This window comes from Quercus suber, unplaced genomic scaffold (genome assembly GCF_002906115.3).
Source record: "Quercus suber isolate HL8 unplaced genomic scaffold, Cork oak 2.0 scaffold_227, whole genome shotgun sequence".
Lineage (NCBI taxonomy): Eukaryota > Viridiplantae > Streptophyta > Magnoliopsida > Fagales > Fagaceae > Quercus > Quercus suber.
The window spans coordinates 141,090-164,822 of NW_027069685.1; the positions used below are offsets into that span (position 1 = coordinate 141,090).

The 23,733-nt window shown below is 33.4% G+C and overlaps 3 protein-coding genes and 1 long non-coding RNA gene across 4 annotated transcripts; 3 read left to right on the forward strand and 1 right to left on the reverse strand.

Annotated features, from left to right (window-relative positions):
* Positions 1–137: 137 nt before the first annotated feature.
* Positions 138–1,031, forward strand: LOC112027590 (protein RSI-1). The gene is made up of 3 exons (XM_024060241.2): positions 138–306; positions 472–493; positions 624–1,031. Exons 1-3 carry the CDS (start codon positions 229–231, stop codon positions 803–805), a joined length of 282 nt encoding a protein of 93 aa, XP_023916009.1. The 5' UTR covers positions 138–228; the 3' UTR covers positions 806–1,031.
* Positions 1,032–2,303: 1,272 nt separating this feature from the next.
* LOC136070351 (uncharacterized) lies at positions 2,304–4,718 on the forward strand. Its single transcript, XR_010631613.1, has 2 exons — positions 2,304–2,448; positions 2,853–4,718. It is a non-coding gene; the product is annotated as an uncharacterized LOC136070351 (long non-coding RNA).
* A 12,149-nt stretch (positions 4,719–16,867) lies between these two features.
* On the reverse strand, positions 16,868–17,604 carry LOC112027613 (protein RSI-1). The gene is made up of 3 exons (XM_024060269.2): positions 17,441–17,604; positions 17,267–17,288; positions 16,868–17,136 (listed from the first exon to the last, which is right to left on the reverse strand). The coding sequence occupies exons 1-3, from the start codon at positions 17,516–17,518 to the stop codon at positions 16,955–16,957; spliced, it is 282 nt and encodes a 93-aa protein (XP_023916037.1). The 5' UTR covers positions 17,519–17,604; the 3' UTR covers positions 16,868–16,954.
* A 3,703-nt stretch (positions 17,605–21,307) lies between these two features.
* On the forward strand, positions 21,308–22,030 carry LOC136070352 (protein RSI-1-like). Its single transcript, XM_065780200.1, has 3 exons — positions 21,308–21,479; positions 21,632–21,653; positions 21,784–22,030. The coding sequence occupies exons 1-3, from the start codon at positions 21,402–21,404 to the stop codon at positions 21,963–21,965; spliced, it is 282 nt and encodes a 93-aa protein (XP_065636272.1). The 5' UTR covers positions 21,308–21,401; the 3' UTR covers positions 21,966–22,030.
* Positions 22,031–23,733: the final 1,703 nt, after the last annotated feature.

Consider the following 23,733-nt stretch of genomic DNA (forward strand, 5'->3'; position numbering starts at 1 on the left):
CCACATGGGATTTTTAGGCGCTCACACAAATCACCCCAATTTCACGCCTCAAATAACGCTCTCTATACTTCTATTCCTTTCCTTAATTATTGCATATTGATCCTCCCCAAATATCCTTTATAAATGTCCCTCATAATTTCATTGCTTCAACATCTCTCATTGTGCTTTGTGAGAAAATTATTACTTCATTAGTTTAGCACTAGAGTTTAAGCAGCCTCTAATATAGATATGGCAGGACGTCCGTACACCTCTTTCTTGTTGCTGGTTTCTTTACTTCTCTTAATCACATTCTCTGATATTGCTGAGGTACAACACTTTTCTTGCTTTTGTTTTTTGAAATCGTGTCTTCAACTCATGTTTTTAGTATTTTGCATACTTGTGTGTCCGTACACAGTCTTGTTTTTTCATATTTTGTTACTCTAAGTGGTTTATGACTGTCAAATTTTAATGTGTATATATTTCATGAAACAGGCTACAAAGCTTCGTCCTTCAGGTACATATTTGTACAGTTCTTGTGCTCAAATGAAACACATTCCACTAATTCTGTTATTCTTATGAAAAAGTACATGATTTTAAGTGATCTGATGAACAGTAATTCTCTAATTGTGAGTTGTGACATACAGATTGCAAGCCAAAGTGTACCTATCGTTGCTCGGCAACTTCACACAAGAAGCCATGCATGTTTTTCTGCCTGAAGTGCTGCTCCAAGTGCCTCTGTGTTCCTCCTGGCACTTATGGCAACAAGCAAGTTTGCCCTTGCTACAATAACTGGAAGACCAAGGAAGGAGGACCCAAGTGCCCTTAAAAACTTCTATACGATAGTAAAGCATAATCGGATAGCAGTAATGGCACAATTGTTCTCTTGCAGTGACAATCAATGCTACCTAAGATCTGTATGGTAGTAGATCTTTACCCAAATAGTGACGTAGTTTTTGTTCCCTTCGTCTGTTGTGAAGGGGGCACTATTGCAAGATGTAAACCTGGTTGCCACCACATTTTTATATTGGCTTTTTAAGAAAAGACTTAATTAATTATTTCTCTATGACATTTGAACCTAGTATACCTTTACGTGGAAAGACAATGGACTCTATAAGAGCATTGATTTAAGAATAATTTTAAAAACTTTTTATGGGGAAAAAAATTATGACAACTTTTTATATTTCCTATAAAAATGGTATCATAACTTTTCTAAAATTTTTAATTAACAAATGCACTAAGGGTACCTTTTTGGATTAGATTTTTATGTAGTTTAAAAATACATTTAGACCCTATGTTTAATAGGGACAAAACTATCTCCAACTATATGTAAAAGGCCTAAAAAATAGGACACTCTTTTAACAGGATTCTCTTATTTGGAATGGACTTTCATGTGATTCAAAAATACTCCTAGAATATGTTTAATAGGGAAAAAAAAACTTGGGAATAACCTAATAAAAATATATCTCTAACTCTACATAAAATACTTACAAAATAGGACATTCTCCTACTAATCAATGTCTTTAAAACAAACTTATTTCCATCCTCAATTTTTATTAGCCAATATCTCACACAATGCATTCTACATTTTGAAATTTTTTTGTAAGAAATTATCATATAATCCAAGTATATTTTGAAAATCAACTTCAATTATATTATATCTCATTAGAAAGAGGAAACATGGCTTCAAAAAAGTAGAATAAAGAGGAAACACAGATATTTAACATTAAAATAATTAAAAATTTGAACTTGTTGCTAGAGTGATTAGACAAATAATTACTTATCTCTCTCTAAATGCATAAACGAATCGGTTGTGCCTCTGGATATAATTGCTAAATTAGCCAAGAAGTATCTCGTGAGTTTCAAATAGTTTAGGGTGGCGCTTGTGAAATGTGTCCTAATCAATATATATATATATATATAACTGAAACCTTTGAAACTTCCATAATTTTTCACGTCAACACAATATTAAAATAATTTTTTTTTCTAAAACTAAAATTAAAACATAAACGCAAAATAAAACTTTTCTAAAACCTAACCCGATAAAAGCCCTGCCTTCTCTTTCTCCAAAATGAAGACCTTAAGCTCCAGCTCCCCCAACGCTCAAACCCATGGCAAACCAACAGAGATCTCCTTCCATACCCACCATACCCATAGATTCCACAATCAAAACCCACCATACACACCATATGGCCAGACCCACAAACCAATAGAGATCTCCTTCCTCAGACCCACGGCAAAGACCACTTCTCCTTCCTCCAAAATGTAGACCCACCAACATTTATAAATAGTTTATTCTCATTAGTCTCTTTTTTTTTTTTTTTTTTTTTTCACGGTTTTTCAATTTATAGGTTTCATTCTTAATTTTTGTTCTTCCATTCACTTTTATTTAGATCTAATATTCCTGATTAATTTTTGCTTTTTTATTGCCTTTCTCTTCAGTCTTTTCCTCCATTTGAATTAAGGTTAAAGGTATGGTATTCGTTTGCCTCTGTACTAAATTTCTGAATTTTTTTTAGTACATCTATTTGTCTATGTACATCTAATTTTCTAAATATTGTAGCGTTCTCTTTACATTTAAAGAACTCATGAAACTCAATTTGAATTGTAACTTATCATGTATACATTTTTTTTTTGAATTTTAAGTAATTAATAATTGCATTGGTATGCTGTTGAGACACACAATCCAAATAAAATTGTAAAAGAGTCATGAAGGTTGGTACTAAAGACATATTGAAACAAAGGAAAATTTTCTGCTTTTATGCTTGGAGTTTTAATATTCTTTGACATAGTTGATGTTATGCTTTATTGGAAAGCAAAAAATCAAAATTTGATGATTTTTAATGCATTCATTCATCTTATGCATTTAATTGTAGGAAAAGGAAATTGGGTAGCTGATTATTTCAAGAAACAACAAAGGATCCTTGAAGGTTGTTTAGGTATGCTCTCTTCTAAACACACAGCAAATATATGGTTGTTGTTTTAAATCAATATTTTGTTTTTTATTGTTTGATTGAAGGAACATGAGAGAGTTTGAATGATAATGTTGATTATAATTTCTCTGTAGATTTTATAATTTTGAATTTGGTTGGAAATTTTTATTATTATTTATCAATTTGAAATTTAAAGTAGTTGAGTGTTTAGAAGTTTGACCTATAAAACATCAATGCTGCCCCATGATGTGTTTGCCGAATATTTCCTGTCAAGCCTTTGGTTCCTTCAACTAAGTGTCTTTGCAATTTGTGCTTGACTAGGTTAAATCTAGATATTGCCATTAGAAGGCATTAGATGTTTGTGTATACAATCTGCTTATGATTCGTTCACCAATTTGACATTAGCGTCGCTTTATAATTCTGAATTTTTATTGCTCTTTATAATTCTGATATTCTATTCAGTTTATTTTGGATTAAATTTTGTGAATTCTTATCTGGGTTCATGTATGGCTGCCAATCTCTGAATTCTTATTGTAATTTATGCACAATTGGGTGTTACTTGAGCTTTTAAGTTTATTTTAGGTTTCTAATTGTGCTGGGAATGCCCTGTTTTAAACATATTGGCTGAATTATTATTTAAGCATCCAATTAAGTTGTATAACTAGTTGGAAACTCAGATTTAGTTTGTTATATTCTATTTGATTATTGAATGCCCTGTAGATTTTTTGTTTGGGGCAAGGTTGGAGCAGACTATATGTATCTGTGGGAGTCTTTTTTATATCATTATTGGTTTATTTAAATTCAATCTAAACTATATATGCAATACCATGGCTCTATTTGGCTTTTGAAGTATTATACCAGAAGTATTTGCTATATAAAATCCAAAAACTGCATGTACTGCTCAAACTTATGCTTTAAATTTAATTTTTACTCTTCAGCTTGCTTTACTTTTGTAAATTAAAGGGTTTAGGGGTTTATCTAACAAGCTAAGTCTTGAATCTAAATATTCAGAGGCTAAATGATTTTCATAGCAAGTAGGACTTCATTTCTGATTGTAGTTCTTGTTGGATTCATATGTTATTTGTCCTGCTCATTTTGCATCTATGTTCATCAAATTTACATTTTCTTTGAACTTCTCCAATCCCAAAACAAAGAGAGAAGGAATGAAAATTCCACTGACATGAGCACCAGCCTAAGCACTATCTTTAACAATTACAACTCCAGCGTCCAATTCAATGGCCTTTACAGCCAATGTGGTACTTCTCTGCCTTCCAAAGGTGGACCATATCATAAGAAGATTGGCCAAAAAGCTTCACCTACTTTTCTGTACATATCATAATTTTTACTAATTATTTCTTCTTCTTTTTTTTTTCCTAAAAACTCAAAAGTAAAGCTGTATGAAGTGCTTGATCCCCAATTTAAAATTTTCTGATAATGTATCCAACAAGAAGTAGTCAACGTACTGTGGGTATTAGACAAACAGTGGAATGCAGTAGTTATAAAGGAAGGAGTTCTCAGTATGCACACTATGTAATAGATGATGATTATGAGGCAATGTGGAACTTCCATTATAGACTGATATTACAGCTTCCTTCAAATTTATTGCTCATGTAGAAATGAAAGGTTCCCTTGTTACTCTGGAAGATATAACACTTTATTTGATTCGATGATTTTAAAAAATGTTAGTGTAATGTGGAAGTCAATGAAGCAGGGACTTATGAGACATATGAGTAGGCCATCCACATAATAGCCTTTCTGTGTAATAATTTTTTCACTTTTTTATGATGGGTTTTGCTTGGTTTTGTATTTTGTATCATGCATAATTGGTTTTTGTACATTTGGTTGGAGTCAGTTGTATGCTATTGTTAGGATGAATATTTGTGCATAGTACTTTCAAACGATCATATCAGCAAGTATTCAGCATTCCAAAAAATATAAATTAATGAAACTTTGATTCACCATTTTGTCAGTTAAATTACCTTTCATTTTTTCTTATTTTGGGTTGATGATATATATATATATATATATTTAGTCGTGCTAGAAGAAGTTGTCCTTCTTGTGCAAATATAAAATCTGAAAGGAAAAAAATTTGTTTTCCAAATACAACTAAATAATTATAATCTCAAGTATGGATGGGAATTCTACAACGTCAAAAAAGTTTTTGAATCTTTTGAAGGAACTAACAAAGCAATTCAGCTTGATAAAATTACAGAAGTACGTATTCTTTAATATAGCAAAATTACAAATATGATATTTAAGATGTATATATTCTAATACATTCCTCATCCTACTCTATTGTTAGGCTTACATCAGTGATACTTCAAATGAATGTAGCATCAACTTGTGAATTGAACAAGGTGGTGATTGTACAAAATTTCAAAAAGTTGATGTTCAAAGCAACGTGCAACTCACACTAACATCTGTTCTCAAGGAAAACAAAAGGACATATTCAGGGACTATTGCGAAACAATAAAGGAAGAAGATACAAAAAACACTTTAAAGTTGTCTTTCAATCTTTAAGATTTTCTATGCACAATTTGGTTTTAATGGATTTGTGATTTTGGTACTAAAGACATATATTGGAATAAAGGAAAATTTTCTGCTTTTATGCACAATTTGGTTTTAAATTGCAACAGAGAGGAATTAAACTCTTATATTTAGGGTTCGTTTGGATACAACTTATTTTGCTGAAACTGAAAACTGAAAATACTGTAGTAAAATAATTTTTAAATGTGTGAATAGTGCTGTGGGACCTATTTTTAATATTTTTTTTAATAAAGTGGTTGTGGGTCCCGTGAACAGTGCTATTACAGTGTGTGAACAGTGTATTTTGTCTCTAAAAGCAGAAACAAGTGCAAGAAAAAAAAAAGTAGAAGAAGGAAATGCAAACGTTGAACGCAGACGCCCAAAACATAAAATGTCATTATTGTCCAAAACAAAGCATCAACTATAGTAGAAACATTTACTGTATTATTCATTCCAGCCATCACGTTATTTTATTTTATTTTATTTTTTTAATTTTTGGGTGCAAAACTACTTACTCAAATAATTAAACTAAATATAAAACCAGGCTTCAGATAGCCTAGAAAATTAAATCTAAATACAAACTAAAAAAAAAAAAAAATTGTGCATATCATGACAAAAATTTCAAAAAGTTGATGTTCAAAGCAACGTGCAACTCACACTAACATCTGTTCTCAAGGAAAACAAAAGGACATATTCAGGGACTATTGCGAAACAATAAAGGAAGAAGATACAAAAAACACTTTAAAGTTGTCTTTCAATCTTTAAGATTTTCTATGCACAATTTGGTTTTAATGGATTTGTGATTTTGGTACTAAAGACATATATTGGAATAAAGGAAAATTTTCTGCTTTTATGCACAATTTGGTTTTAAATTGCAACAGAGAGGAATTAAACTCTTATATTTAGGGTTTGTTTGGATACAACTTATTTTGCTGAAACTGAAAACTGAAAATACTGTAGTAAAATAATTTTTAAATGTGTGAATAGTGCTGTGAGACCTATTTTTAATATTTTTTTTAATAAAGTGGTTGTGGGTCTCGTGAACAGTGCTATTACAATGTGTGAACAGTGTATTTTGTCTCTAAAAGCAGAAACAAGTGCAAGAAAAAAAAAAGTAGAAGAAGGAAATGCAAACGTTGAACGCAGACGCCCAAAACATAAAATGTCATTATTGTCCAAAACAAAGCATCAACTATAGTAGAAACATTTACTGTATTATTCATTCCAGCTATCACGTTATTTTATTTTATTTTATTTTTTTAATTTTTGGGTGCAAAACTACTTACTCAAACAATTAAACTAAATATAAAACCAGGCTTCAGATAGCCTAGAAAATTAAATCTAAATACAAACTAAAAAAAAAAATAATTGTGCATATCATGACATGGCGACCCCTTCTTATCTAGTGTACTATGACATGGCGACCGCTTCTTATCTAGTGTACTATGACATGGCGACCCCTTCTTATCTACGATTCTACATGCTTGACTTCATGATATGCGCAGTTTGTTTTTTTTTTTTTAGTTTGTATTTAGATTTAATTTAACTTTCTGCACGCATGTCTTCATGATATGCACAATTAGTTTTTTTTTTTTTTAGTTTGTATTTAGATTTAATTTTCTAGGTTATCTGAAGCCTGGTTTTATATTTAGTTTAATTGTTTGAGTAAGTAGTTTTGCACCCAAAAAAAAATAAAACGTGATGGCTGGAGTGAATAATACAGTAAATGTTTCTACTATAGTTGATGCTTTGTTTTGGACAATAATGACATTTTATGTCCTTTTATTATGGATATAATTTTTATTTATTTTGATTTTAAAAAATTGGTAGCGTTCCCACGCATCGTACGGGTTAGCGACTAGTTTTATTAAATTTCAGGATAACCGCAGAAGATGACTTTTAAATTTTTTTTGACAAGGCTGCCATAACATCATCGTGACAATTTTGAATCACCACTTTGATACCTGCTTCATCAAAATCCTCAAAAATTGCCCTACCAAAGTTAGTTTTGAGAAAGTCACTAGCATGGAACCCGTTCTTTCTTAGCATAAAACATGGGTCCTAATTTTATTAAATTTCAACTTCAATTTAAAATTTTCAACTTTAATTTTATATCCTTAACTTGTCTTATAATAAAATTATTTTCAATTATATAATAGAGTTGATTTTGTATGTATGGGATACGAAAGAGCTCTCTCTCTCCATATATATATATATGAGAGATGACTTCAAGTTATACCTTGTATAACTTTTGTAAAGTTACACATTTTTTACACCATAGATTTATAAGAGATCTAACGGCTAAAAAAAAAATCATTAAATGTTATTAGTTTCTACCTCATTCATAATTAATACTAGCAATTTCTCTTTCTCGTTATTTATTATTTTTCACTTGATTAAAGGGCATACTACCATTTTTAACAACTTGCATTTCTATACTTGAGAAAAAAATAAACTATACAAAAAAAAAATACTACTCTGTTCGCATTCTCAGCCATAATGAAATCAAAATGAGCATAGTAATCTCTGTATTGTACCACAAGCTTGTCCTTCTTTTGATCTTTAAGGTTTTCCAGCAAAAGTTGCACGTCATTTAAGCGTGTCCTTTCCTCCACAACCAAGGAAAAGAGGAATGTCTTTCGGAATGCGTGTCATATGGTACAGAGGAGGAGTGGGCTGCCCGTTGCGCGCCTTATTCTCACTTTCGTCACCGTAGTCATACTTTGCTATGTTTCCAGCTCTGATCACTTTCCAAAGTTTTAAAAACCCAAGAGTTAACTTATTGATAAAATCCTTGTGATCTATTGAAATGGAACTCAATTAGATGAAGCAATTTCGCCTATTGTTATTGTAACATTATAAGCCTTGGACTTAAACTTCTAAATGACCATGAGATTCACGCATAAAAAGGTTTGTTTTTATGTTCTTAGTCATAGAATGCAAATGAGCTTCGCAGAGTGTATCCAATACGTCGGGCTTACTCTGAGACAAATGGACAATGTTTTGTTTTGTTTTGTTTTGTTTTTTTTTTTTTCAAGTATAGAAATGCAAGTTGTTAAAAATGGCAGTATGTCTTTTAATCAAGTGAAAAACAATAAATAAGGAGAGAGAAAAAATACTAGTATTAATTATGAATGAGGTGAAAAATAATAGCATTTAATGATATTTTTTTAGCCATTAGATCTCTTATGAATCTACAGTGTAAAAAAATGTGTAACTTTACAAGAATTACACTAGGTGTAATTTGAACCAATCTCTCTCTCTCTCTCGATATATATATATATATATGAGATGAGTTCAAGTTACACCTAGCGTAATTCTACATGAGTTACTCATTTTTTAAGCCATAAATTTCCAAAAGATCTAAGAGTCAAAAAGAAAATATCATCATTCTTTACATCTTTAAATACTTAACTAATTAATAGTATCCTCATTATCTCTCTCCTTATTAAATATTTCTTTGTCCCCTTATTAAAAGAGTAAAAGAGTATTTTTTACTTTTATCACCACTATGTCCTTGTCCAGTTTGCCTCACCACATCACATTATATATATATATATATACATACTTGTTCATCTTGCTACATATTTTATGTCATGTTTTCAACGAGTATTCCCCGATGATGTGATAGATCGATATCAAAATTATCTTAAATGTGCTCAATTGTATAATAAAGAATACGTTGTATTACTTGTGGTGATAAAAGTAAAAAATAATGGTAGATGTTGAGAACTTGACATAATCACATAGAACAAATTTAAATAATAATAAAAAAAATTCAATTTAGATGGATAGAAGAAATAATGAACCTGCACTCCATATGAGCCCGAAAAAGAAAAAGAAAAAAAAAATACATACAGAGTAAAGAATGAACGATTTGCAACTCCTGGTGAATATCTTCCTAAAAAAGATGAGAAAAGTGATAGAGGTTTTATTGAGGGGAGAAAAAAAAGGACAAAGCATAGAAAGTGGAGAGAAAAAAAGAGAGACAAAGAAATATTTAATAAGGAGAGAGATAATGAAGATGCTATTAATTGGGTAAGCATTTAATGATATAAAGAATGATGATATTTTCTTTTTAACCGTTAGATCTTTTGGAAATCTATGACTTAAAAAATGTGTTATTCTTGTGGAGTTACACCAGGTGTAACTTAAACTCATCTCTCTCTCTCTATATATATATACATGATTAGGTTCAAGTTACACTTGGTGTAACTCTAAGTAATGTTACACCACCCAATAACTTGTTATAAAATTCATATTTTGAAAATTCTACCTTTGAATTCCATGATCAATATGTTTTTAACATTCATGCCAATTGGATGTTATTTACCATTCGATTTATAAATTCATCTTTTATACATTATTTTTAATTACAAAAACTTGAATTTAAATAATTGATTGATGACATGACTATTAATCTTTGATCATCTTGAAATTTTGCAAGTATAGAGAATATACGAAGATAATATAATTTAACGATGAATTTGTCAAAATTTGCATCTAATTAAAAAAAAATTGAGTAGTGTAACATTGTTTAAAGTTACTCCAAGTGTAACTTGAACTCAACCCACATATATATGTGTGTGTGTGTAATTAGTATATGACAATAAATACATTTATCCCATTAAAACATGACAATTAATTAGTACTACTTTGATGTAAATGCAAAGTTTGGTGAAGTGGAAAGTTAAATGAAGAAAATTCTAAAGAATGTGCCACATGATAAAATTTCATGCTGTCTTTTATGAGGTTTCTTTTGAGGTTTCAGTTATATGTGTTTGTTGACAATTAATACATGATAATAAATGCATTTATCCCATTAAAACATGAAAATAATTAATTAGTAATACTTTGACATAAATTTTGGTGAGGCGGAAGCTTTTTTTTTTTTTTTTAGGTGAGGCCGTGAGGCGGCGGAAGCTTAAATGAAGAGAGTTCTAAGGAATGTGTCATGTGCTTCTTTCCACGTGAAGTTCTTCATGCGGCATACTTTTCAAAGGACCCGAATTTATTTCATTTAGTGCGCTGTGCAAAAAGTTAATAGTCTAGGAATGTTGGCTGGTTCAAACGAAATGGGTCCTCAAAGTTGATTTTTATCAATTTTGTACCAGCGTTATCTTAAAATCTCGGGGCAAAATGGGCATTTGACCCTAATTTACACACTATGCAATAAAATGCTCATGTTTTAAAATTATTTAGCAAAATGCCTATGTTTTTGAAACTCGATTTTAATAAAATCAAGTTATAGGTGGCAATGTCGAGTTCTCTGCATATTTTGCCACTTAAATTTTTTTTGAAAATTCAATGGGAACTCGACATTGCTAATGTTGAGTTTTACTTAAAAATATACATAAAACTCGATTTTAGGGATATCGAGTTTTACACAGAACTTGATTTTGTTAAAATCGAGTTTAAAAAATAAAAGCATTTTGCTAAATAATTTTAAAATATGAACATTTTGCTTCCTAGTTTGTAAATTATGAATAAATGCCAATTTTCTCCAAAATTTGGACCTAATCTTAAGATGTCGTTTCTTCCAGGATGTAGATAATCACTTCTACTTCAAGAAAGTACCAACATTTTGGATCCATTTTCATGAGCCGTGAAAAATTCAAACACAAAGAGAGCAACGCTACTCAATTTTCATGGATTTTGCAAAAAATTTCCTATCTTAGTGACTTTACTTTTCTGTCTTTTCCACCTATGTTTGTTCAAATGAGGCTTCGTTGAAAATATCATGATGTATATTTTCTAAAGCTATCCACTTTCTGGTTCCGATTTTCATGTTTGGCAAACTAGATGCTTTGGATATAGTGTCAAAATCAAGTTTTTATTCACAGATTTTATTTTGATATTTTTGCAAATTCTTTTTGTTCAAGTGGAAATTTTTCGGATCCAAGTATGCCAAACTTGGATTCATCATGAGATATTTCAAATGACTGACAACAGAGAAATATCAAGGAGGCATACTTCAACCACCGCATTTAATGCACTGCACCTACCTTCCTGGCCGCATTTATGTGGATAGGACCCCTGAACAGTGCTTTCTCAGCTACCGCCACTCGCATAAGGCTAAAAGTGGGGTGATGGGACATGTACTCAAGTGGGTGCCTGGATGACGAACAAATGGACGGAGGAGATGTAAGAAGGCAATGCTATATAAGGGAAGGGTACCTCTGATAGAGGGGGATCGAAAAACAGGAGAGAGAAAGGGTACCTTACATGGTTGTAGCTCCAGCAATTGTAACCCTTGATTATCAATGAACAACTTCTCTTCGGACAGAGTACTCATTAGTCCGAGAGCACATTAATTCAACTTCTCTCATTGGTGTTGCTGTTTAATACTGTAATTTTCATTATTTGCCTAGCCCTTTCGCCCACTCTCTACAAAATTTATTGTTTTGGGCTCAGAGGGTTCCAAATCCATACCTCCTTGGGCTTGGGCCGCAAAAACTGACCCTACAATTGGCGCCGTCTGTGGAAAGAGCTTGTGCAAGAGTGAAAACAACAGTTGATGATGGCGGGACAAGGTGAACAGCAAGCAGAATCCAGGGCATCCCAACACATGGACCATTTCGCCAACCTGGAGGGAAGGAAAAATCGTGAGGGTAGCGTACACACAGTGCGCCTTAGCCAGGGCCAATCGCAGAGCGGAAGTCACATGTCCCATGCAAAGGAGAACCGCGACTTGCAACTGGAAATAGAAAAACTAAAGAGAGAGCTGCGCCATGCAAAGAGGAAACGGGCTTCCTCGTATTCTGAGGATGATCTTGATGATGAGCGAGATGTCTCTTATCAGCACAAATCCAAAACACCAGCCAGCGAGTCCTACACTTGTGAGGAGGAATCCCATCGTAAGAGACAACGTAGAAGTCCATCACACGAGGACATGGAGAACGATGCCATGAACAGGGCTTTGAACCAGATATCTGAGTCGCCTTTCACGCGCAGGATAGAGGGGGCTAGACTCCCTCGGCGTTTTAACCAACCAACGTTCACCATCTATAATGGTAAGACTGACCCCGTGGAGCATGTGAGTCATTTTAACCAAAGGATGGCTGTCTACGCCAGAGACGAAGCCCTGATGTGCAAGGTTTTCCCTTCCAGTCTAGGGCCTGTGGCCATGAGGTGGTTTGACGGTTTGAAGGCAGGCTCCATCAACTCCTTCAAAGAACTCACTCAGGCATTCGGTTCCCGTTTTGTTACATGCCGAAGAGCGGTCAGACCTGTTTCTTCCTGCTATCCTTATTATGGTGAATCCTTGAAGGCATACTCAGATAGGTACGGGAAGGTGAATAATGAGGTGGAAGGTAACAATGATGNTCTCCAGTTGCCTCATTTTCTAATGGGTTTCAAAAAAAAAAAAAAAAAAAAAAGCACCCTTCTTCCTCATTTTCTCAGTAACCAAACAGGAAAGATCAAAAAATAAAAGCCAGATATACTGGGTATCAAACCAAAAAACGGCACCTGAACTTGAAGCTACGATCAGTACAGTAAAAAAAAGGAAAAAGGAAGAAGCCGTGGTCTCTTCAAATCAGATCTGCTTGCGGTGACCAATATATTTTGAGCTGTTTCTTTGATATTCGAGTTTTTTTTTTGAAGAGCATGCCCGAACTTGATACTGAATATATAGTTCCGAATTTATGTTCCTTGCACCTGATTTTCTCTCGCAGATCACGACGATTCGTTTTGCCAAATATTATTGGAGCGAACTCTGTAAAACTTTTTAATTTGATCAATAACTCTGTTTCTCTCTAGAATAACTCTACCTGAAAACCAAAATAATTAGAAATAAAGACAAACAAGTTCAAACGTCACTTCAAGTTCATCAAAAAGAATATTTTCTTTTTGCTGTCTTCAACCTGAAAATTTTAATTTCAGGTTGTCCGAGCACTTTTTTCTTTTAATCTAAACATTATCAAACACTTTATGCCAAATGAAACGAGGGTAGGTCTCTTCAAATCAGATCTGATCCGTTTAGATTCCATAGAATCATAGATCAGAAAAGAAGAAAAAATCATAGATCAGAAAAGAAACAATACACATACATACACACACACCCAGGACGAACGCAGGATTTTAAGTGGGGGCCGGAGATAAGCGAAAAAAAAATTTCAAATACGCATCCATATAATATTAATAAACTATCAACCAAGACAAATACCAAAAAATCATTGTTTCTTAATATATTAAGATACAATTATCTACTAACAAAAAAAAAGACATGAAACACTATTGTTTCTTTATACAATCATCTATGAAAAGGGAACTCGACGCTCTTTCAAATCTTCAAAATCATCTAGATTGAATCCAAACTAAATGTCGAACTATATCCTTTTCAATGTATAACATCAAAGAGTCTTCAAAAAATCATCTTCTATTTTGTTTTGAAGGTTAGTTTTGACAATTTTCTAACAAGAACTTTTTTTAAGTTTTTAACTTTAGCTTTTTTTTTTCCTGCCACTTGCCCGTTGCCCAACCTCACTTGTCCTATTATGCCCAACTAACAGTCAACAAAGGAAAAAAAACTAATCTTAAATCTCTACAAACTCTACTCTCTGTCTCTCTGTCTCTCTCTCTCTTATCTATATAAACAGAGAGAGAGTCACAATTCACAAACACAGACAAAGCCAAAAAGCCAAAAAAAAAAAAAAAAATTCCACAGGCAGCAACACAGATTCAAATATTCAATTCACAATCACCAACATTTAGTTCATCACTCATCATCAGTAAAAACACAATCATGAAACACCACAAGTCCACAAGGCAATCTCAGATTCTAGATCACAAAGTCACAAACATTTTATTAGGTTTTGAACTTTGAAGTTGAAGAAAAGATAAGAGTAAATACCTAACTTTGAAGGCTGGAGCGACGAAGCTAGGCTGAGCAGATCGAGCAACCGGCGTGGGCGGCGGCAAGTGGGTCTCGTGACTCTCGCCGATGTGGGTACTAGAAAATCAGAAAATGGGTGACTGGGTGTGGGTGAGTCTCAGTCTCAGATGGTGTCGTCGGCGTGGGTGAGTGGACTGGAGTCGCCGGTGTGGGCCTCGGCTCTCGTCGGTGTGGACTGGAGTCGCCGGTGTGGTGTGGGTCTCTACGCTCTGCTCTCGCCGGCGGGTTTAACGGCCAAATGGGTGAGTGGAGGCCGGAGGGAGTGGATCGAGCAACCAAAGGTGTGGTGTGGGTCTCAGCGGCGTGGGCGGTGCGCGGTGGGTCTCTCAGTCTCTCCCTTTCCTCTTTTTTTTTTTTTTTTTTTTTTTTTTTTCTCTCTTTTTCCTTCGTGTTTTTGCTCTGTGTGGTGTTGGTGTTTTGCTCTCTGTGTGGTGTTTTTGCTCTCTGAAGGCTGTGTTGTTTTGTTGTTTTTTTTTTTTTTACATGGACTGGCCGGAAAATGGGCTGGGGTCTGGCCGGAAAAAGGGCTGGAGTCTGGCCGAAAATGGGCTGGGGGTTCAAGATTTTAGGAGGGGGCCAGCAAAAAACATAGGAGGGCCCAACCATTTTTTTTTTTTTTTTTTTTTTGAAATATTTACTTGGTCAAAAAAAAAAATTTGGGCCCAGGGGGGGCTCGGCCCCCTTTGGGCTCAACGTGGGTCCGTCCCTGCACACACCGAGAGAGAGAGAGAAGGAAAGAATCATAGATCAGAAAAGAAGAAAGAGTCATAGATCAGAAAAGAAAGAATCATAGATCAGAAAGAAGAAAGGAAACAGATACACATACATACACACATCGAGAGAGAGAGAGAGAGAGATATGAGATTTTTTTTTTTTTTTTTTTTTTTTTTGGTTTTGGGTTTGGAAGAGAAGGGTCATGGGTGGTTTGGAAGTGAAAGGTTTTGGGTTTGGAAGAGAAGCCGTTTGCAAATACAGGAAAAGATGGAAGAAGGAAATATGGTTTTTGGGTTTGGAAGAGAAGGGTCATGGTGGTTTGGAAGAGAAAGATTTTGGGTTTGGGAGAGAAGACGTTTGCAGGTACCGGAAAAAGAAGGAAGAAGAAAAGAAGAAAAAAAAAAGATATTTTAGTTTTAACACCGTTTACTTAGTATGTTAAATTGGATAGGTGTCAAAAATTTAAATAGGGAATTTAAGTTACTGTGAGAGAGAGAGAGCTCTTTCATATCCCATACATACAAAAGCAACTCTATTATATAATTGAAAATAATTTTATTATAAGACAAGTTAAGGATATAAAATTAAAGTTAAAAATTTTAAATTGAAGTTGAAATTTAATAAAATTAGGACACACGTTTTATGCAAATCAAGAACGGGTTCCATGCTAGTGACTCTCTCAAAACCAACGTTTATGGGCAATATTTGAAGATTATGATGAAGCGGGTATCAGAGTGGTGATTCAAAATTGTCATGACAATGTTATGGCGGCCTTGTTAGAAAAAATTTCAAAGTCTTCTTCTGCGGTTATCTTGAAATTTAATAAAATTAGGACACATCTCACAAGCGCCACACTACACTGTTTGAAACTCACAAGATACTTCCCGGCTAATTCAGGAATTATATCCAGAGGCACAATTGATTCGTTTATGCATTTAGAGAGAAATAAGTAATTATTTGTCTAATCACTCAAGCAACAAGTTCAAATTTTTAATTATTTTAATGTTAAATATCCGTGTTTCCTCTTTATTCTATTTTCTTTGAAGCCATGTTTCCTCTTTCTAATGAGATATAATATAATTGAAGTTGATTTTCAAAATATACTTGGATTATATGATAATTTCTTACAAAAAATTTTCAAAATGTAATATGCATTGTGCGAGATATTGGCTAATAAAAATTGAGGATGGAAATAAGTTTGTCTTAAAGACATTGATTAGTAGGAAAATGTCTTATTTTGTAGGTATTTTACATGGAGTTTGAGATATATTTTTACTAGATTATCCCCAAGTTTTTTTTTCCCAATTAAACATATTCTAAGGGTATTTTTAAATCACATAAAAGTCCAGTTCAAAGAGGAGAATCCTGTTAAGAGAGTTTAGGCATTTGACATAGAGTTGGAGATAGTTTTGTCTCTATTAAACATAGGATCTAAGGGTATTTTTAAACCACATAAAAATCTAGTCAAAAGAGGGGAATCCTATTATAGATAATATAGATTAGCTGATTAACAGGTACCTTAGCACATTTGTTAATTAAACATTTTAGGAAAGTTATGATACCATTTTTAAGGGAAATATAAACAATTGTTGCAAATTTTTTCCCATAAAAAGTTTCTAAAATTATTCTTAAATCAATACTCTTATAGGGTCCATTGTCTTTCCGGTATGCTGGGTCCAAATGTTATAGAGAAATATTTAATTAAGTCTTATATTATAAAGCCAATATAAAACTGTGGTGGCAACCAGGTATACATTTTGCAATAGTGCCCTTCACAACAGATGAAGGGAACAAAAACTACATCATCATTTGGGCAAAGATCTACTACCATACAGATCTTATGTCTGCAAGAGAACAATTGTGCCATTACTGCTATCCGATTATGCTATTACTATCGTATAGAAGAATTTCAAGGGCACTTGTGTCCTCCTTCCTTGGTCTTCCAGTTATTGTAGCAAGGGCAAACTTGCCTGTTGCCAGAAGTGCCAGGAGGAACACAGTGGCACTTGACGCAGCACTTTAGGCAGAAAAACATGCATGGCTTCTTGTGTGAAGTTGCCGAGCAACGATAGGTACACTTTGGCTTGCAATCTGTATGTCACAACTCACAATTAGAGAATTACTGTTCATCAGATCACTTAAAATCATGTACTTTTTCATAAGAATAACAGAATTAGTGAAATGTGTTTCATTTGAGCACAAGAACTGTACAAATATGTACCTGAAGGACGAAGCTTTGTAGCCTGTTTCATGAAATATATACACATTAAAATTTGACAGAGTCATAAACCACTTAAGAGTAACAAAATATGAAAAACAAGAGTCTGTATATAGACACACAATTGTGCAAACAACTAAAAACGTGAGTTGAAGACACGTGAGAAAAGTGTTGTACCTCAGCAATATCAGAGAATGTGATTAAGAGAAGTAAAGAAACCAGCAACAAGAGAGAGGTGTACGGACGTCCAACCATATCTATATTAGAGGCTGCTTAAACTCTAGTGCTAAACTAATGAAGTAATAATTTTCTCACCAAGCACAATGAGAGATGATGAAGCAATGAAATTATAAGGGATATTTATATAGGATATTTAGGGATGATCAATATGCAATTAAGGAAGAATAAGTCTTGTGCCACATAAAGCGGCACAACAAATGCAACAACTCGCCCATGTGGAATGTTGTGGTTGGTGAAGGGGTGAAATTATAAGGGATATTTATAAGGGATATTTGGGGATGATCAATATGCAATTAAGAAAGAATAAGTCTTGTGCCACATAAAGTGGCATAACAAATGTAACAACTCATCCATGTGGCAAGTTGTGGTTGTGGAAGGGTAAAATTATAAGGGATATTTATAAGGGATATTTGGGGATGATCAATATGTAATTAAGGAAGAATAACTCTTGCCACATAAAGTGGCACAACAAATGCAACAAGTTGCCCATGTGGCGAGTTGTGGTTGGTGGAGTGGTGAAATTATGAGGGATATTTATAAGGGATATTTGGAGATGATCAATATGCAATTAAGGACGAAAAATAAAGTGGCACAACAAATACAACAACTTCTCCATGTGGCAAGTTGTGATTGGTGGAAGGGTGAAATTATAAAGGATGTTTCTAAGAGATATTTGGGGATGATCAATATGCAATTAAGGAAGAATAACTCTTATCCACATAAAGTGGCACAACAAATCCATACTCACCCATGTGGCGAGTTGTGGTTGGTGGAAGGGTGAAATTATAAGGATATTTGGGGATGGTCAATATCCAATTAAGGAAGAATAAGTCTTGTGCTACATAAAGTGGCACAACAAATGCCATAACTCACCCATGTGGAAGTTATGGTGGTGGAGAGGTGTCTCACGTGGACCTACCACCACCCTCTCACCAATATTAATATGACTCTAATAAAAACTTACTATAATTTATTTTCATATTTAGGTTAAATTATTCTTAAAAGTATAGCAATATACTTAGAAAGTTGTATATCGTCGCATTGACTTGATTGCTCTTAAGAAATTGTGTAGAATTCAACTTTCTTCTTCTATTATTTTAATTATTTACAATTTGAGTTCATACTAAAAACCTAGGACTTGAAACTATGAAAGAGTCAAGTATTGAAGGAAAAAAGATTAGTGGAGGGATCGAGCATTAGGAATTTAATGTCATGAGAAAAAAAATTGGTTATTTAAATTTAACCAGTTTATTTGGAGTTTAAATGTCATTCGAAAAATAAATTTTATTTGAACTTAAAATTCACTGTGAGTTAAGTTTCAAGGAAATATCATATTTATCTCTGTGTTTTTTTTTTTTTTTCCAAAATTTAATGTATAGCTCTTCCTTTTATATATATATATATATATAAACATATTTATCTTTTTTCAAGGGGCAAATTTTTTTTTTTTTATTAATCAAGGAGGATAAACTAAACTAAATACTTATTATTATAATAATAGGTAGGAACTTTAGGGGAGGTAGGGGCAATTGCCTCCCAGCCTCTGTCAATGGGCATACTCACATAGCTGCACAACGCCTCTTAAATATCAATCTTTAGGCCACCTTTTGAGTCTTAAAGCATGTCACTCGAAAGATTTATGATCAATCTACACAATGCCAAAAGAATCAAGCAAAGCAAAGCCTCCACAAACCTTTTGTGAGTATCATATTTTGTCCATCATTGTTTTCCATGCAAAAATTCCAATTTCAATCTAAAACTGTAAAAAATAATTTAATTTCTCCCAATTGAATGTTGGATTATTCAATTTTAAAGGTCCAAAGTCAAAATTACCAAAATGCCCTTTGTTGACTTAACTTTGACTAAGTTAACTGATGGTCAAACTATTCAAAATCTCACCCTGATCACTAAATTTCATCATTTTACATTAAAATCCATATTGCAAAACACTTTCCACAAGATTGATCACGGTCAACTCGGGTTTGACCAAATATCTGATTGTTCAATCATGATCAATTCAAGTTCATATCAAAGATTTTTGAATTCAATTTTAAAATGACTACTCAAGAGATCATATCAGACTTAAAATGAGCACTATGTCACAAAAATACTAAAAAAAGTGCTCAACACTTTGTCAGTTTTGAGAATAGGTGTTCATAAGTTTGATAATAATTTAATTTGATTAAATTATAATCAAACAACCATCAATTGGCCCAAAAAAGGGTTATCTCTATGTGTGTCCGAGGTCCTTCTCCCCCTTGACACTTGTCAAATAGATCACTTGAACCTCCCATACTCGTGTTTGATCAAACCTCTTCGGATCCGAGGACGCATGACTACTCGGACATATGAGTATCTCCTCGGATGGTATACGTGCTCATCCCCAGGCGTCCCCCATTGGCGTGGGCTTCCGACTGAAGGCCTTATCTCCTCGGATGAAGAGTGTTCCTCATTCAGGGCCTCGGGCCCAATAAGTTGGGCTGGGTTTTTCTCCCCCCACAATATATATATATAAAAGGAAGAGCTATACATTAAATTTTGGAAAAAAAAAAAAAAACACAGAGATAAATATGATATTTCCTTGAAACTTAACTCACAGTGAATTTTAAGTTCAAATAAAATTTATTTTTCGAATGACATTTAAACTCCAAATAAACTGGTTAAATTTAAATAACCAATTTTTTTTTCTCATGACATTAAATTCCTAATGCTCGATCCCTCCACTAATCTTTTTTCCTTCAATACTTGACTCTTTCATAGTTTCAAGTCCTAGGTTTTTAGTATGAACTCAAATTGTAAATAATTAAAATAATAGAAGAAGAAAGTTGAATTCTACACAATTTCTTAAGAGCAATCAAGTCAATGCGACGATATACAACTTTCTAAGTATATTGCTATACTTTTAAGAATAATTTAACCTAAATATGAAAATAAATTATAGTAAGTTTTTATTAGAGTCATATTAATATTGGTGGAGGGTGGTGGTAGGTCCACGTGAGACACCTCTCCACCGACCATAACTCGTCACATGGGTGAGTTATGGCATTTGTTGTGCCACTTTATGTAGCACAAGACTTATTCTTCCTTAATTGGATATTGACCATCCCCAAATATCCCTTATAATTTCACCCTTCCACCAACCACAACTCGCCACATGGGTGAGTGATGGCATTTGTTGTGCCACTTTATGTGGTATAAGAGTTATTCTTCCTTAATTGCATATTGATCATCCCCAAATATCTCTTAGAAACATCCTTTATAATTTCACCCTTCCACCAATCACAACTTGCCACATGGAGAAGTTGTTGTATTTGTTGTGCCACTTTATTTATTCGTCCTTAATTGCATATTGATCATCTCCAAATATCCCTTATAAATATCCCTCATAATTTCACCACTCCACCAACCACAACTCGCCACATGGGCAACTTGTTGCATTTGTTGTGCCACTTTATGTGGCATGAGAGTTATTCTTCCTTAATTGCATATTGATCATCCCCAAATATCCCTTATAAATATCCCTTATAATTTTACCCTTCCACTAACCACAACTTGCCACATGGATGAGTTGTTGCATTTGTTATGCCACTTTATGTGGCACAAGACTTATTCTTTCTTAATTGCATATTGATCATCCCCAAATATCCCTTATAAATATCCCTTATAATTTCACCCCTTCACCAACCACAACATTCCACATGGGCGAGTTGTTGCATTTGTTGTGCCGCTTTATGTGGCACAAGACTTATTCTTCCTTAATTGCATATTGATCATCCCTAAATATCCTATATAAATATCCCTTATAATTTCATTGCTTCATCATCTCTCATTGTGCTTGGTGAGAAAATTATTACTTCATTAGTTTAGCACTAGAGTTTAAGCAGCCTCTAATATAGATATGGTTGGACGTCCGTACACCTCTCTCTTGTTGCTGGTTTCGTTACTTCTCTTAATCACATTCTCTGATATTGCTGAGGTACAACACTTTTCTCACGTGTCTTCAACTCACGTTTTTAGTTGTTTGCACAATTGTGTGTCTATATACAGACTCTTGTTTTTCATATTTTGTTACTCTTAAGTGGTTTATGACTCTGTCAAATTTTAATGTGTATATATTTCATGAAACAGGCTACAAAGCTTCTTCCTTCAGGTACATATTTGTACAGTTCTTGTGCTCAAATGAGACACATTTCACTAATTCTGTTATTCTTATGAAAAAGTACATGATTTTAAGTGATCTGATGAACAGTAATTCTCTAATTGTGAGTTGTGACATACAGATTGCAAGCCAAAGTGTACCTATCGTTGCTCGGCAACTTCACACAAGAAGCCATGCATGTTTTTCTGCCTAAAGTGCTGCGTCAAGTGCCACTGTGTTCCTCCTGGCACTTCTGGCAACAGGCAAGTTTGCCCTTGCTACAATAACTGGAAGACCAAGGAAGGAGGACACAAGTGCCCTTGAAATTCTTCTATACGATAGTAATAGCATAATCGGATAGCAGTAATGGCACAATTGTTCTCTTGCAGACATAAGATCTGTATGGTAGTAGATCTTTACCCAAATGATGATGTAGTTTTTGTTCCCTTCATCTGTTGTGAAGGGGCACTATTGCAAAATGTATACCTGGTTGCCACCACAGTTTTATATTGGCTTTATAATATGAGACTTAATTAAATATTTCTCTATAACATTTGGACCCAGCATACCGGAAAGACAATGGACCCTATAAGAGTATTGATTTAAGAATAATTTTAGAAACTTTTTATGGGAAAAAATTTGCAACAATTGTTTATATTTCCCTTAAAAATGGTATCATAACTTTCCTAAAATGTTTAATTAACAAATGTGCTAAGGTACCTGTTAATCAGCTAATCTATATTATCTATAATAGGATTCCCCTCTTTTGACTAGATTTTTATGTGGTTTAAAAATACCCTTAGATCCTATGTTTAATAGAGACAAAACTATCTCCAACTCTATGTCAAATGCCTAAACTCTCTTAACAGGATTCTCCTCTTTGAACTGGACTTTTATGTGATTTAAAAATACCCTTAGAATATGTTTAATTGGGAAAAAAAAACTTGGGGATAATCTAGTAAAAATATATCTCAAACTCCATGTAAAATACCTACAAAATAAGACATTTTCCTACTAATCAATGTCTTTAAGACAAACTTATTTCCATCCTCAATTTTTATTAGCCAATATCTCGCACAATGCATATTACATTTTGAAAATTTTTTGTAAGATATTATCATATAATCCAAGTATATTTTGAAAATCAACTTCAATTATATTATATCTCATTAGAAAGAGTAAACATGGCTTCAAAGAAAATAGAATAAAGAGGAAACACGGATATTTAACATTAAAATAATTAAAAATTTGAACTTGTTGCTTGAGTGATTAGACAAATAATTACTTATTTCTCTCTAAATGCATAAACGAATCAATTGTGCCTCTGGATATAATTCCTGAATTAGCCGGGAAGTATCTTGTGAGTTTCAAACAGTGTAGTGTGGCGCTTGTGAGATGTGTCCTAATTTTATTAAATTTCAAGATAACCGCAGAAGAAGACTTTGAAATTTTTTCTAACAAGGCCGCCATAACATTGTCATGACAATTTTGAATCACCACTCTGATACCCGCTTCATCATAATCTTCAAATATTGCCCCATAAACGTTGGTTTTGAGAGAGTCACTAGCATGGAACCCGTTCTTGATTTGCATAAAACGTGTGTCCTAATTTTATTAAATTTCAACTTCAATTTAAAATTTTTAACTTTAATTTTATATCCTTAACTTGTCTTATAATAAAATTATTTTCAATTATATAATAGAGTTGCTTTTGTATGTATGGGATATGAAAGAGCTCTCTCTCTCTCACAGTAACTTAAATTCCCTATTTAAATTTTTGACACCTATCCAATTTAACATACTAAGTAAACGGTGTTAAAACTAAAATATCTTTTTTTTTTCTTCTTTTCTTCTTCCTTCTTTTTCCGGTACCTGCAAACGTCTTCTCTCCCAAACCCAAAATCTTTCTCTTCCAAACCACCATGACCCTTCTCTTCCAAACCCAAAAACCATATTTCCTTCTTCCATCTTTTTCCTGTATTTGCAAACGGCTTCTCTTCCAAACCCAAAACCTTTCACTTCCAAACCACCCATGACCCTTCTCTTCCAAACCCAAAACCCCAAAAAAAAAAAAAAAAAAAAAAAACCTCAT

What these genes read in the sequence shown, in the direction of transcription:
- LOC136070352 (XM_065780200.1), top strand. Translation starts at nt 21,402, where the DNA reads ATGGTTGGACGTCCGTACACCTCTCTCTTGTTGCTGGTTTCGTTACTT. An exon ending in CATTCTCTGATATTGCTGAG is followed by an intron (nt 21,480 to 21,631) that starts GTACAACACTTT and finishes TTCATGAAACAG; the next exon opens with GCTACAAAGCTTCTTCCTTC. An exon ending in TACAAAGCTTCTTCCTTCAG is followed by an intron (nt 21,654 to 21,783) that starts GTACATATTTGT and finishes TGTGACATACAG; the next exon opens with ATTGCAAGCCAAAGTGTACC.
- LOC112027613 (XM_024060269.2), bottom strand. Translation starts at nt 17,518, where the DNA reads ATGGTTGGACGTCCGTACACCTCTCTCTTGTTGCTGGTTTCTTTACTT. An exon ending in CATTCTCTGATATTGCTGAG is followed by an intron (nt 17,289 to 17,440) that starts GTACAACACTTT and finishes TTCATGAAACAG; the next exon opens with GCTACAAAGCTTCGTCCTTC. An exon ending in TACAAAGCTTCGTCCTTCAG is followed by an intron (nt 17,137 to 17,266) that starts GTACATATTTGT and finishes TGTGACATACAG; the next exon opens with ATTGCAAGCCAAAGTGTACC.
- LOC112027590 (XM_024060241.2), top strand. Translation starts at nt 229, where the DNA reads ATGGCAGGACGTCCGTACACCTCTTTCTTGTTGCTGGTTTCTTTACTT. An exon ending in CATTCTCTGATATTGCTGAG is followed by an intron (nt 307 to 471) that starts GTACAACACTTT and finishes TTCATGAAACAG; the next exon opens with GCTACAAAGCTTCGTCCTTC. An exon ending in TACAAAGCTTCGTCCTTCAG is followed by an intron (nt 494 to 623) that starts GTACATATTTGT and finishes TGTGACATACAG; the next exon opens with ATTGCAAGCCAAAGTGTACC.